General features: G+C 44.6%; 1 protein-coding gene and 1 long non-coding RNA gene across 5 annotated transcripts; one reads left to right on the plus strand and one right to left on the minus strand.

Annotated features, from left to right (window-relative positions):
• Positions 1-4986: 4986 nt before the first annotated feature.
• Positions 4987-15323, minus strand: ckbb (creatine kinase, brain b). The gene is made up of 8 exons (XM_049589766.1): positions 15240-15323; positions 12457-12669; positions 8637-8791; positions 7779-7911; positions 6366-6537; positions 6054-6177; positions 5770-5959; positions 4987-5215 (listed from the first exon to the last, which is right to left on the minus strand). Exons 2-8 carry the CDS (start codon positions 12647-12649, stop codon positions 5037-5039), a joined length of 1146 nt encoding a protein of 381 aa, XP_049445723.1. The 5' UTR covers positions 12650-12669; positions 15240-15323; the 3' UTR covers positions 4987-5036.
• On the plus strand, positions 9170-10435 carry LOC125896864 (uncharacterized). 4 transcript variants are annotated; one of them, XR_007450350.1, is made up of 3 exons: positions 9170-9310; positions 9918-10184; positions 10375-10435. It is a non-coding gene; the product is annotated as an uncharacterized LOC125896864 (long non-coding RNA). The 4 variants fall into 4 exon arrangements; XR_007450352.1 differs by lacking the exon at positions 9170-9310 and adding an exon at positions 9554-9577; XR_007450349.1 differs by lacking the exon at positions 9170-9310 and adding an exon at positions 9789-9823 and having other exon boundaries at positions 9862-10184.
• Positions 15324-15375: the final 52 nt, after the last annotated feature.

Below are 15375 nucleotides of genomic sequence, written 5' to 3' on the forward strand. Positions count from 1 at the left end.
TTATAAAATGCTCATCATAGATATCTGTTTTTAATGTGTTTTAAATGTGGTGAAGGTGGAGCTCATTTCAATGACGTCATATCCTGCTGGGTCGATTCATCTGTAATCACACATCATCACTGATTATTGATTATGTTCTGTATCAATAATCTGAATCTGGGACTGAAGCTGTCAGATACATGTGGAGCAGTACATCGAAAAAGAGACTTAAAACCGACTTCCGGTATGGACTTCCGGTATGGATTCGGCCCAATTCCAATCCGATCCCTTACAGGCCCTGTCCAAATACCCGCACTTGCGCCCTGAGGTCTTCCCTGAAGTGCACTTGCCAAAAGTGCAGTTAGGGGCGTAAGTGCGCAAGGGATCGACGCTGTTTAAAAAGGAGAATTGGGACAGTTGCGTACACGTCACTTCCGTCTGGGTCCAGCTGGTCCATCTCCTAGGAGACGAAACATGGCGTTAGAGGAAATAACGTTGTTCGCAGCACTGCTGCTGCAAATGATAAACAGATACAATCAGCGAATGATGAGGAGGGTTAGGAGCCGCAGGAGAAGGCGGCATCTACATCACATCCAAGTACTGATGCTGATGCCCAACCAACAGGTAAATTAAATTAAATTTTACTCTTGAATTCACCTGTTAATAATGTGTATATTAGCTGTAACATCTTTTTTTACTCTACCGTTAACGTAGCCTAGATTACTGTTATTACTATTAAAACGTTTTTGCTGGGATAAATTCTGGTAAATTGTGATATATAATAAACTATAAAGACATACGGTAATAAAATAATAATAATTAAAGACACAATCAAAACTGTAAAGTGATGTGGACTGTCATACAAACCTCAGGTCAACTGTAAACTGTATATTATTTCATTATTAACGCCCTGTCATGTATTATTAAGTCCACACAGCGTGTTGTTTGACGTTATGTTCCTCTAACACCGGATTTCCACTGGATGCGTGTCCGTTGCGGAACGGCAGCGCTGGTTATCTGCTGCGTGCTCCGCCGTCCGTCAACACCCACCGGCTGCGTTTGCTGCGCGGTGCGGTGCACCTCCATGATTAACATCTCCTCGTCTATGGTGTCAACGGGGTGAAATGACGTCTGGAAACCTCTGACCTGTTGACTTCAGGCCTGCCTCCACCCATTATGACGTTTTCAAGGTGTAGTGCAGGGAAATATGATCCGCCGTGAACACTGTGTACTTTATTTTGAAAATTAACCGGATGTTTTATTGTGTTTCTGTGCACGACTTCCTGCCCCGCACGATCTGCTCTGTGCAGAATTGCTGCGTTGTGCTCCGGCGTCCTGCAAAAACAGAAGTCCTGTGTATCTGTTGCGGAGGGCTCCGGAGCGCCGCAGCTGTGACGGAGCCGGAACGCAGCACAGCCGGTGGAAACACACACACTGACTAGAACTGAATCCTATCGGCTCCGCTGCCGTGCTGGAGCGCAGACACAACCAACACACATCTGGTGGAAATTGGCCTTAACGGTTGTTGTCAGTCGGAGTTAATGGCTCGCGGACACGTCAGTTACTGTTTGAAGATGGTGAGTTTTACCGGCCAGCTGTGCAGTGTTACGGCGTCACGACACTACGGAGGATTCTGGGTAAAATCCTTCAGCGAAGTGAGGTCTGATGCGCACTTTCGGAAGGGGTGCATTAAGGGCGCAGGTTTGCACCCCCCTCTTGATAACAACAGAAGACAATTTGGACACCCTACGCACTTACGCCCTTTAGCGGGAGCGCGCAATTAAGGGACACAAGGGCGCAAGTGCAGGTATTTGGACAGGGCCACAGACTCACTGACTTAGAGGCGCGTTCATGTGAAGTGCGTGAGTGTGTGAGGGCTGTCCCATTGTCAAATCGTCAAGTCAGTGAGTCAGTGAGTGAGCCCTTTATGCCCCCTTACCGTAGGTCAGCATCGATGCGGACTTACGGTAAGGAAATTACCCACAGTTCATAGCGTTGTGACGTCAAATACAGGGGTTGCCCTCGGAACACCGGAAGTGTTGTAAAAAAAAAAACCAAAAAAAAACGAAAACACGGTCGGCAGATATGCAAACGGTAACGTTATGGAAGGAGAGCGAAAAAACAGATAAACAATGAAACATTACATTAACAAGGATTTAAGATGGTACATAAACACACATGAAGTCATATCTATCTATCTATCTATAGATATATATTCTTTGTGTGTGGAATATATGCTGACAATAACCGATAAATGATCACGCCCAGAGCCGCCAGTGTCAACAACATTTTGTAGAGAGGGGGATAAGTGCTGTCCCATTCCTATTTGTAGCATCCGGAGCCCTTTCAGACTCTCACACTCAGTCACTTAGAGCTGACGTCAGTTAAGTCAGTGAGGGTTCAGGGCTCGAGTCTTTAGGGGCCGGATTGGAATTGGGCTGATATATGGCGGCGCCGTTGTCCGCCATCTTGCCTGCAGTGGGGGGTTTTTTTGTGTGTTTTTTTAAACCTTTATTTACATATTAAGGTAGAAACAAAAACTGTTTGTGGCAGGGGATTAAAAAGAAACAGAAACAACAGAATACAAAACAAAAAGCAAAAACAAAACTAACAAATGAAGGATATTCAATACAGTCGTCAATCTTTACAACACTTATCGATAATAGAGTCAGTTCTAAGTGTCTTCTTGCTCTTAAGGCTTCAATAGTTGTGCAATATTGTTTCAGATCATGCAGAAAATGTTCAAAGCTTGGTCTGGATTCTGCACATTTCTCCTTATGAATGTGAAGAAGAAGAAGCTGTACAAAAAAAATAAAGTCTTTCTCTTTCTCCTCGTCTTCAAAACAAATAAAAATGTCTTTTTCTTTTAAGTGGATTGTTTGTACCGTTTTTCTGTTTGAACATCCATCCAGAACATCCTAGTATAGGCTACACACAGTGATCAAACAGACGACAAATTGTTTCTTCCTCATTTCCACAAAAAACCTAAGAATATTTAATATCGATCTTAAATCTCTCTAAAGTTTCTCTGCTGGATTTATTTTATGCAATATTTTACAAGAGACCTCTTTAACTTTATTATTCAGACAGAATTTATCTCCAACTAGACACATATTCAAACATCAACTTCACCATAAAGCGAGGTCCAAAAGAATTTTGCTGAGGGCACAGATACAGTATGCATGTGATTCCTGATGAATTTATTCAAACATTTATTCTTAGTAATGTCATTTACTCCGAGGAACAAACGCTGCTGAGTGGAACAGTTGTAGAGACCTCAACAGTTGATCCTCTTAGCAGCTGCAGTGCACTCCTCAGTGCAGCATCACAGACCACTGCATATTCCTTTGGTGTAATTTGCAGCCTGAACTTAGAGAGGAATTCATCATACGTTAGTAACTGTCCCTCAGCATTCACAAGTTGTTTAACTAATACAATACCATTTCAACCCACATTTTATAACAGAGTGATTTATTTCTATATTGAATATTCTTGTTAATCCAGATGGAATATCTTTTTCTTTAATCACGTTGGTTAACCATTTTACTTTGAAAGTACTATGTAATGTTACAAAACTTACGACCTCAACACCACCATCTCTTCTTGTATTACATAGAATATCTTTTCTGAAGTAATGACATTTGTTTCTCCAAATAAAATTAAATAAAGTTTTATTTAATATTTTGTATATAGTTAAAGTGCTAAAGACACGTAGACAGCTCGAGATGTCCCCTCAGCTTTAGACAACAAGACCCGACCATTCAGTGAGAGCTCTCTCATCAGCCACAGATTGAACTGGTTTGTTATTTATTCCACTGTAGGGTCAAAATTCACACCATTCACTTCAGACTGATCACAGTCCTTTAGTGGAAATGACACAGATTTGTTCAAATTCATTTTTAACCCTGACACAGCAGAGAACTCCTCATCGCAGCTTTGATCACCTCATGCCTATTAGACAACAAACAGTGGTATCATCGGCCAGTTGTGCTAATTTGGATTCTCTATTAAGGCCTTTATACCTTGAAATAAACGTTTCTGAACATGCACAGCCATAATTTGAGTTACAAGAAGGAATAAAAAAGGACTCAGGCGACGTCCTCGTCTTATTCCCCTACAGGTGTATAGGAGTAGTACTGTGGGCTATCTGCAGTACATCAGGTACCTCTGACATGAGGAGCAGAGAAGTAAATACTAAAGTAAAAATACTTCAGTTTGAGTAAATGTAATCAGTTACTTCTCTCTCTGGGACTGAAGCAGTGGGTTCAACAATGAATCGCATTGCTGATTTATCGCTTCACGTGATCTGAATATTGTAACGTGGACCCAGAGTAGACTCCACTCCTGCTCCCGATCAAATGATCTGAAATTAATGGATACAGAATCAATGAAAGCAAAAAACAAAGAAATTAGGAACTGGCTCGTTCGCTCTAAAGAGCCGGTTCAAAGACTCGGCTCGTTCACGAACATCACATCACTAGCAGAGAGCATGAAGATGATGAAGGATGAAGAGGAGCTGAACGGAACCAGGACTGACTGGCAGAGACTGGCAGACCAACCGGGACCTGCTCTGATCCCAGAAACACTGACACCGAGCTGCACACTGAACATGTGAGTTCAGCCTGACGTTTCATGAACATGGCTTTATAGGCATGACGTCACAACATGTTAACTCAAACAACAGTTACAGCAAAACTGATCCAGATTAAAGGTCCAGATCTGAGGACTTGTTCCACCTCTGATTCACTCTGTGTGTGTGTGTGTGTGTGTGTGTGTGTGTGTGTGTGTGTGTGTGTGTGTGTTGTGAATGAAGACAGCAGTGTTTAGTCAGGGCCACACAGACTTTATTAGATATATTTCAGGTGTTAGATGGGTCCAACAGGTGCAGACAGGAAATAGAAAATCCTTCACATGTTGGAAGACTGAGGTCTAACTGAGCGGCTCTAAACGTCCCGCAGCTTCAGGACGGTTTCTGATTGGTTACAGTGAGGGGGGAGGAGGGGGGTGAGGGGGTGTGGGGGGTGGGGGGGGGCTGTCGGAGGTTACAGTGACACAGTTCACTTCTGCTCAGGCATGAGGTCATCGATGCTCTCTCCGCCCTCCAGACGCTTCTCCATGTCCACCAGCAGGTTGACTCCATCCACCACCATCTGCACCAGCTCCACCTCTGAGAAGCCCAGACGGTCCGCGTTGGAGATGTCAAAGACTCCGCCTACCGCCGCTGTGTCCACACCACCTGAGACACACAGAGAGGAAGTGATGTCACAGTTACACCTTTAACATGACTGTCAGGCTTCGTCCACATGAACACGAGTATATTTGAAAATGCAGCCGACGTGTTCGTCTTCTGTGTGTAGATACAGGTTTTTCTGGACAATGAGGGAGTAAAAATGGTGCTTTCAAAAACGGCTGCGTCCACGTGGACGAGACGTCAGATTCAGGTTTTGTCTCCACACAAACAGACGGTTATGAAAACAGATATGGTGCACATTGTTCTGAACTCCACTTCCTGTTTATCTGTGTTGATGTAAAATGGAGCATTTGGGAAATGATGACATCATGAGGTGGGTTGTTGCTCTGTCATGAGCGCTATGACATCAGACGATGACATCACACCTGACTCTGCTGCTCACAGACTGAATTCTGTTTTCAAAATTATTAATTATTAAACATTAAAGACGAAACAGATTTGATTTAAAAACACAAAGTAATCATTAACTGTCTGCCTGTCTGTCTGTCCCTCCACCTGTCTGTCCCCCCACTTGTCTGTCTGTCTGTCTGTGTGTTTACCTGTGCCTCTCTTCTGCAGCCTCAGCCTCTTCAGGATTTCTCCGAACTTGTCGTTCTTGCTGAGGTTCGGCAGTTTGACGTGGACACCGGCTCTCAGTCCTGTCCCCAGGTTGGACGGACAGGTGAGGACGTAGCCCAGGTGTTCGTTCCACATGAACTCGTGTCCTCGCTCCTTAAACAAGCCCTCGATCTGGCAGAGAGAGGAAGAAGAGGGGCAGGCGGTGAACACCATGATGATGTCACACTGCTGTGTCTCAACAGGACGTGAGCGTTCAGGTGCGTACCTTGGTGAGTCCGGTGCAGAAGCGGGTGAACACCTCCCTCATGTTGCCTCCTTTCTGCATGCTGATGACACGCAGGTGGTCCTCCTCGTTCACCCACACCAGGAAGGTCTTGTTGTCGTTGTGCCTGCAGGCGAAAGCGGAGGGTTAACGACGCAGGGACAGGAAGCTGAGACGCAACAGGAAGTCAGTCAGACCGTCATAATGTAAGGTTATAATAACACGTCACAGATTCAGTCTCTGCAGACGGTGATGTAACACGTTTGCTTTGAATGTTCAGACTCGGGGTTGCAGCAGGTCAAAGGTCGTACTGACCAGATGCCGCGGCCATCGGGCCAGTCGCGGGCCATGCCGGACGCCAGCAGCAGGGGGGACACGGGCTTGTCAAACAGGAAGTGGTCATCGATCAGCTGCTGCTGCTCCTCCTCCGTCATGTTCTTCAGAGCGTAGTACTTCCCCTTCAAGTCTCCGTCCAGGAGGTCCAGACCTGCAGGAAGTCACAGGTGAGACAAAAATGATTTTCAGATTAAAGTTCTGAAGTTTCCTGATCACAGAGGAAATGTTTAATTATTACGAATCAAATGACCTGACTCCGCTCTGTTGCTATGGTAACCAAGGAGTCTGTTATTCAGAGCACATGACTGAGTTTCAGTTTCCAAAGTGTGTCGTTATTTTTATTATCATCATGTCAACTCAGTGTGTCACAAACAACCTGATGGATATCTGATGACAACGTTATAACAAGACGTTTTTTTATGGTTTTACATGTTATGTTCACGTTATGACATCACACAAACACATGATGTCACAACAAAAAGTAATCAACTAATTATCTGTTACACTGTAAAAAGAAAAGTCTTTTTACAAGAAAAGAGTTTCCTGTTGTAACGAATTAAATAAATATAAAATATATAACGATATATAAAATATGGAAAATATAAAATATCTTGTAAAATATCTCTTTATAACAGAATCTGTGTGTGTGTGTGTGTGTGTGTGTGTGTGTGTGTATGTGTGTGTGTCCTCAGAATGTGCGGGAGGTCTCTGACGCTCATTAAGAGTCTCAGCAGGACGACACAGAGCTCACAGTTATATAACAGTCTGATCTGCTCACTGAGGCATGATGGGAAAACATCTAAATAAAGAGCAGATGGACGGAATTTTAAACTGTGTCTCTGCGTCCTGACCGCTCCTCCTCCTCCTCTTCATCATTATATATTACAATAACATCAGTGTTTGAGGTGAGACTGTTGATGACACGACAGTTAGTTTAAAGTTTAATCGCCCGTCATCACATCATGAGAGAACTGATCCACAGTCATTCTCTGCTCTGCTGCTCAGTCCTGACTCAATGTCCCCTTACTGGCTTTTTGTCTTCCTCATCTGCTGAACTCAAACTGAACTGAGTTCAGCTGAACTTCACTTGACTCATGTCATCAGAAAGAAAGATAGTATCTGGTGTTAAAAGATCATCAGTCAGCTGATTATCACCAGGTCACATCCTGGAGGCTTCACAGGAAGTTATGAGAAAGTTAGTTTTAAATGAGAGAACTGAAATAAACGTCTTCGTCATGATCACATTTAGAAAACATGTTGAACTGTGGGAAATATTTCATCTGCACTGCCTCTGATCACTGAGCTGAAACTTGTCAGACATTAAAGTGTAACACATCTGTCTGCAGTCAGGGGGCACACTGACACTGCAACACACAGGAAGTGATGTCATACTTTCAATGGAGAGGTTTTCGATGGCGCGGCGTTCTCCACGGCTGCAGTGCGGCGGCAGACAGAAGCCGCGGATGCTCCGTCCTGTCCGGACCCGAGAGCTCAGAACGTAGTTTGGATCCAGGTCGTCTCCACCCTGAAACGCAGACGATAAGCAGAGATCAGCAGAACCTAACGCTGTGTTCATCCAATCAGCTCACAGAACCAAAACTATCGGTCTGCTCAAGGGACAAAAACCTTTGACTGACTGTGCTGTGGGTCGGTTCAGAGGGCTGAACCACAGCGTCAGATCAGTGTGTTAGTGAGGTTTGTTTCTGTCCTATGAAGGTGGCTCCATCTCCATGGTAACTGATGCTGCACACGTCACCTGGTCAGGATCAGTTTAGTCAAAAGTGCCCCACCTCATCTCCCCCTTTTCCCCATTGTCCAATGGGATGATTTGAGAGGCGGGGCTTCTGTGGTGGTCATGACAACAGGTTTACAGTTGGTAAACAATGGAGGAGAAACTGGTGGTAGTGGTTGCTGGATACCCAGAGCTATACGGCTTTACAAAGCACAGTTAGCACCATCTGAATAGAAAACAGCAGATAAGTGCAGTACTGTAAACGTCCATGATGGAGGAGAAGCTCCTGGACCAACTGGTGGCACTCCCCATGATCCAGCCTCTTTTTTAGGGTCTCATGTACCCACACAGATCTCTGTTTATCTGCTGACAGCCTCTCACCCTCACCCAGAGCTACAGACAGCACCCTCTGCCTCAACATGGCAGCAGCTACACACTGATTACTGCAGGATACAGAAACAATAAATAAACAATAGATTGATTACACTTGGGGTTTGGGTCAGTTTGTTGTTGTTTACCTGCAAGTTTTCGGAGTTCAGGTCCGTCTTGTGTTTGTCTGTTGGTTTGTATCCTCCGTGGCGGTCTTCAATCACTGGGTCCAGCAGGTCTTTGAACACCTCATACGTCTCCTCATCTCCAGCGACGCAGCCCACCGTCATGATGAACGGGTGACCTGCAAGGACACAAAATGGCCGATCATATCCTGCTCATTACCAACTTCCTGACTGGTGGCCATTTTGGAGTGATGACATCCTCCAGTAGTGACGCACTTCTTAGTTTTATTTTTGAGGGACTTTAATTTGTAGTTGTTGTTGTTGCATTTGTTCATGTAGTAATTAGTTTCCTGTGTAGCACGCTGCTAAATAAATTAAGTTGGATTTGATGAGGAGGCTCAGGAGATCAGATAGGAAGTACACAACGTCCCTGTCAGGGATTTAACAAGCAAAAATTAACCTGATCTCATGACTCAATCCAATTATCAGGCTGCAGCTGAAGCCCAGGACACAACATCCCTGTCTGAAGGTGACAAACAACACCAAGAGGTACCTGAATTGAGAGGTGTTATCTGGTTTAGAGGTTGGTACCTGAATTGAGAGGTGTTATCTGGTTTAGAGGTTGGTACCTGGATTGAGAGGTGTTATCTGGTTTAGAGGTTGGTGCCTGGGTTGGGGGGTGTTATCTGGTTTAGAAGGTTGGTACCTGGATTGAGAGGTGTTATCTGGTTTAGTGGTTGGTACCTGGATTGGGGGGTGTTATTTGGTTTAGAGGTTGGTACCTGGATTGAGAGGTGTTATCTGGTTTAGAGGTTGGTACCTGGATTGGGGGGTGTTATTTGGTTTAGAGGTTGGTACCTGGATTGAGAGGTGTTATTTGGTTTAGTGGTTGGTACCTGGGTTGGGGGGTGTTATCTGGTTTAGAGATTGGTACCTGGATTGGGGGGTGTTATCTGGTTTAGAAGGTTGGTACCTGGATTGAGAGGTGTTATCTGGTTTAGAGATTGGTACCTGGATTGAGAGGTGTTATCTGGTTTAGAGGTTGGTACCTGGATTGTGGGGTTTATAATGTTTAGAGGTTGGTACCTGGATTGAGAGGTGTTATCTGGTTTAGAGGTTGGTACCTGGATTGAGAGGTGTTATCTGGTTTAGAGGTTGGTACCTGGATTGAGAGGTGTTATCTGGTTTAGAGGTTGGTACCTGGATTGGGGGTGTTATCTGGTTTAGAGGTTGGTACCTGGATTGAGAGGTGTTATCTGGTTTAGAGGTTGGTACCTGAATTGGGGAGTGTTATCTGGTTTAGAGGTTGGTACCTGGATTGAGAGGTGTTATCTGGTTTAGTGGTTGGTACCTGGGTTGGGGGGTGTTATCTGGTTTAGAAGGTTGGTACCTGGATTGAGAGGTGTTATCTGGTTTAGAGGTTGGTACCTGGATTGAGAGGTGTTATCTGGTTTAGAGGTTGGTACCTGGATTGAGAGGTGTTATCTGGTTTAGAGGTTGGTACCTGGATTGAGAGGTGTTATCTGGTTTAGAGGTTGGTACCTGGATTGAGAGTTGTTATCTGGTTTAGAGGTTGGTACCTGGATTGAGAGGTGTTATCTGGTTTAGTGGTTGGTACCTGGATTGAGAGGTGTTATCTGGTTTAGTGGTTGGTACCTGGATTGAGAGGTGTTATCTGGTTTAGTGGTTGGTACCTGGATTGAGAGGTGTTATCTGGTTTAGAGGTTGGTACCTGGATTGAGAGGTGTTATCTGGTTTAGAGATTGGTACCTGGATTGAGAGGTGTTATCTGGTTTAGAGGTTGGTACCTGGATTGAGAGTTGTTATCTGGTTTAGAGATTGGTACCTGGATTGAGAGGTGTTATCTGGTTTAGAGCTTGATATCTGGGTTGGGGGTGTTATCTGGTTTAGAGCTTGATATCTGGGTTGGGGGTGTTATCTGGTTTAGAGCTTGATATCTGGGTTGGGGGGTGTTATCTGGTTTCGAGGTTGGTACCTGGATTGAGAGGTGTTATCTGGTTTAGAGGTTGGTACCTGGATTGAGAGGTGTTTTCTGGTTTAGAGGTTGGTACCTGGATTGAGAGGTGTTATCTGGTTTAGTGGTTGGTACCTGGATTGAGAGGTGTTATCTGGTTTAGAGGTTGGTACCTGGATTGAGAGGTGTTATCTGGTTTAGAGGTTGGTACCTGGATTGAGAGGTGTTTTCTGGTTTAGAGGTTGGTACCTGGATTGGGGAGTGTTATCTGGTTTAGTGGTTAGTACCTGGATTGAGAGGTGTTATCTGGTTTAGAGCTTGATATCTGGGTTGGGGGGTGTTATCTGGTTTCGAGGTTGGTACCTGGATTGCAGAGGTGTTATCTGGTTGAAAGGTTGGTACCTGGATTGGGGGGTGTTATCTGGTTTAGAAGGTTGGTACCTGGATTGCAGAGGTGTTATCTGGTTTTAGAGATTGGTACCTGGATTGAGAGGTGTTATCTGGTTTAGAGATTGGTACCTGGATTGAGAGGTGTTATCTGGTTTAGAGGTTGGTACCTGGACTGGGGGTGTTATTTGGTTTAGAGGTTGGTACCTGGACTGGGGGTGTTATCTGGTTTAGAGGTTGGTACCTGGATTGAGAGGTGTTATCTGGTTTAGAGGTTGGTACCTGGATTGAGAGGTGTTATCTGGTTTAGAGGTTGGTATCTGGGTTGAGAGGTGTTATCTGGTTTAGAGCTTGATATCTGGGTTGGGGGGTGTTATCTGGTTTCGAGGTTGGTACCTGGATTGCAGAGGTGTTATCTGGTTTTAGAGATTGGTACCTGGATTGAGAGGTGTTATCTGGTTTAGAGATTGGTACCTGGATTGAGAGGTGTTATCTGGTTTAGAGGTTGGTACCTGGATTGAGAGGTGTTATCTGGTTTAGAGGTTGGTACCTGGATTGAGAGGTGTTATCTGGTTTAGAGGTTGGTACCTGGACTGGGGGTGTTATCTGGTTTAGAGGTTGGTACCTGGATTGAGAGGTGTTATTTGGTTTAGAGGTTGGTACCTGGATTGAGAGGTGTTATCTGGTTTAGAGGTTGGTACCTGGATTGAGAGGTGTTATCTGGTTGAGAAGTTGGTACCTGGGTTGGGGGGTGTTATCTGGTTTAGAGGTTGGTACCTGGATTGAGAGGTGTTATCTGGTTTAGAGGTTGGTACCTGGATTGAGAGGTGTTATCTGGTTTAGAGGTTGGTACCTGGATTGAGAGGTGTTATCTGGTTTAGAGGTTGGTACCTGGATTGAGAGGTGTTATCTGGTTTAGTGGTTGGTACCTGGGTTGGGGGGTGTTATCTGGTTTAGAAGGTTGATACCTGGATTGAGAGGTGTTATCTGGTTTAGAGGTTGGTACCTGGGTTGGGGGGTGTTATCTGGTTTAGAGGTTGGTACCTGGGTTGAGAGGTGTTATCTGGTTTAGAGGTTGGTACCTGGGTTGGGGGGTGTTATCTGGTTTAGAGGTTGGTACCTGGGTTGGGGGGTGTTATCTGGTTTAGAGGTTGGTACCTGGATTGAGAGGTGTTATCTGGTTTAGAGGTTGGTACCTGGATTGAGAGGTGTTATCTGGTTTAGAGGTTGGTACCTGGATTGAGAGGTGTTATCTGGTTTAGAGGTTGGTACCTGGATTGAGAGGTGTTATCTGGTTTAGAGGTTGGTACCTGGGTTGCGGGGTGTTATCTGGTTTAGAAGGTTGATACCTGGATTGAGAGGTGTTATCTGGTTTAGAGGTTGGTACCTGGGTTGGGGGGTGTTGTCTGGTTTAGAGGTTGGTACCTGGGTTGGGGGTGTTATCTGGTTTTCGAGGTTGGTACCTGGATTGAGGGTCAGTACCTGGGTTGTCAACGCCAGTCTGGATGACGTCGTCCAGGGTGAACCCACTGGGCGTCTCCTTGTCCCTCAGGCTGGCGTACATTTCGGGCGTTAGCACCTTGGCCATGTGGTTGTTGTGCTGGCTGAGGTCGGGGTACTCCTGCTCCGATGAGTAGTTCATCTTCAGCTTGTTGTGGGTGTTTCCGAAAGGCATGATGACGTCCGGCTGCTGACCTGGGAACAGTTTAAACATGTCAGCTAATAAACTTCTGATTCACAGTTCGTCAAACAAATATCTGGAATTATTATCAAACTGCAGCTGAAAAATTGAACGGATTTATTTGGTTTATTACCAGTTCATTGACAGCTTAACTGTCCATTTATAACCATTCATAAACAGTTAAACTAATGGCTCATTAAACGATGATTAACAATTTATTATCAGTTTAAGTAAATGTTTATCATTAACAGTTTATGAACATTTAATTAACAGTTTAACTGTTGTGTTTTTAAACATTTTACGAACAGTTAAAATGTTTGTTCAAATCCATTATCAGATTTTGAATTTCCTCAGAGAATTAACACATTTATTTTATAAAATAAATTTTTGACTGATAAAATAAATATGATCACCATATTAAGGTTAATAAAACCTAAAATATTTATAAATAAAGGCTGTGACTGTGGTGTTATTTGTTGTTCCTAACGTTCAGATTTGAATAATCCCCCTGATAATATCATCTCTGTATGTTGTTATTGATCTTTATCTCACAGAGTGAAAACAAACGAAGAAACGGTGGAAATATTAACTGATAAATATTTGTTCAGTTTTTATATAAAGTATAATTATAGAAACAAAATCACTGTATTTCTGAAAGCAAAAAAAAATGTTATCACCAATTCTGCTGAATATTTTTAACATTCAGTCATTCTTATTATTTTCACTGATATGAATGGCTATATGGGCGACAGCTCAGTCCACAGGGACTTGGGTTGGGAACCGGAGGGTTGCCTGTTCAAGTCCCTGTCCAGACCAAATATGGAGCGTGGACTGGTGGCTGGAGAGGTGCCAGTTCACCTCTTGGCTTTGAGCAAGGCACCGAACCCCCCAACCGCTCGGGGCGCCTCACCAAGGGCAGCCCCCTCACTCTGACATCTCTCCACTTTGTGCATGTATAGGTCCTGTTTGTGCATGTGTGTGTTTCAGACCTGTGTGTAACTGACAAGCAAGAGTGAAAACATTGAATTTCCCCTCAGGGGGATTAATAAAGTAAATAATAAAAAATAAAATAAATAATATTATGATTATTCATTTGCATTTTACAAATACAAGAACAGTCTTCATCCCTCAAAATTGATGCATATGAATTTTCACTCAGAGTAAAAGTTTTTTATACAACCATTTAAAAATATTCCATAATAACTATAAATCCTGTATTTCATATTTTACTTCTATTAAAGAGCAAAATTATCATCAGGAGGAAACTGAAAACATCAGAGGTCGGTCTGATCACACCGGCCGCTCTCATACATTATTAAATATTCTATGGATATTAAATATTTATATGAATGTAATAATGTATGAGATGATGTGTTTTAATTTGAAATGATCGCATTAATGAAGATGATCATGTTAAAAGTTTGACTCAGTAATCAGTAACTACTAACTGTCTGCAGTAAAAGTGCTCGTGTCCCTGTGAGGTGAGACCGGTCCATCGGACTGGACTGCTTCATGCTTCACCTTCATCATCCTCCATCTTCATCACTATTAGAAGTGATCCGGGTTCAGAGCTCAGACCCGGCTGGAGTCGGGTGGACTCGGCTCGGCTCGGCTCGGATCAGGGAGCCTGGAGGGGATCAGTGAGTCTAAACCGGGACTCGGAGGCTGATTATGAGCTGCGGGAGTGACGCAGCAGCAGACCGGGATTAACCCTTCACAGCGCGGCTGCTGCACCGCGACGCCCCGGTCACCTTCAGCACATCCTACCGAACGGAACCGGGCTCTGCTCCTTCAGACCGACACACGAACCGGCTTTCTACCGGCAGGTTACACGGTGATCGTTAAATGAGCAGGGATGATGCTGCAGCGGCGGAATAACGGAACATAAACCGTTATTATCCCGGTAAAAATATATATTCAAATCAGTCGAGGGGAGCATGCGCACTGAGTGTCCCATTAAAGATGAACAGAGTGTCTGATGGAGAAATAAAAAGATCAAACGTGTTTAATCTGAATGCAGATTAGGCAGATTAGGGATTTCATGACGCCTGAGTGGATTTAAGGTGGAATTATTTAAGGTGGAATTATTTACGGCCCTTTTGTTAACAGATGCACATTTGAAGCATCAAATCATCATCATCGATTTATCGATTATTAGAAATGTGTGTGCACGAGCTGAGAGCAGACTGAGGAGAGGAGACGCTTATCTGTGTCTGTCCGCCGGTGACTGCGCAACACCTGCAGACAGGACGGACCGCAAGGTCGTTTGGATGCAGAGGGACAGACAGAGGCACAGACAGAGGGACAGACAGAGGGACAGACAGACAGGCTCTCTGCAGCTCTACAACATGCACAGCTCCGGTAAACAGCCGGTAAAGCCCCTGTAAACAGCCGGTGCAGCCCGTGCGTCTGCAGCCTGCTCCTTTGTTCCTTGAACCGCCTCACGGAGCCCCGCTGATGCGTCTGATCCCCGCGGAGCGCGAGCCCCCCCTCTGTCCCGCTGATAACCCGATGAAGTGATAACTGATGCATTGATGAGGTGATCAGCCGTGTTGTGATTGGTCAGCATTAAAGGTGCTCTTACCTGTGAGTTCAGTCTGCTGTGATGCGTTCAGGATCCGCTCCTGCTGCTGCTGCTGCGGATTAAAGCGGCTCTCAGCTTTATATACCCGCCCCCCGCTCCTCATTGGCTCCTATTTACAGTCCATTCATTCCATTGG

The sequence above is a fragment of the Epinephelus fuscoguttatus genome, linkage group LG11 (genome assembly GCF_011397635.1).
Source record: "Epinephelus fuscoguttatus linkage group LG11, E.fuscoguttatus.final_Chr_v1".
NCBI lineage: Eukaryota > Metazoa > Chordata > Actinopteri > Perciformes > Serranidae > Epinephelus > Epinephelus fuscoguttatus.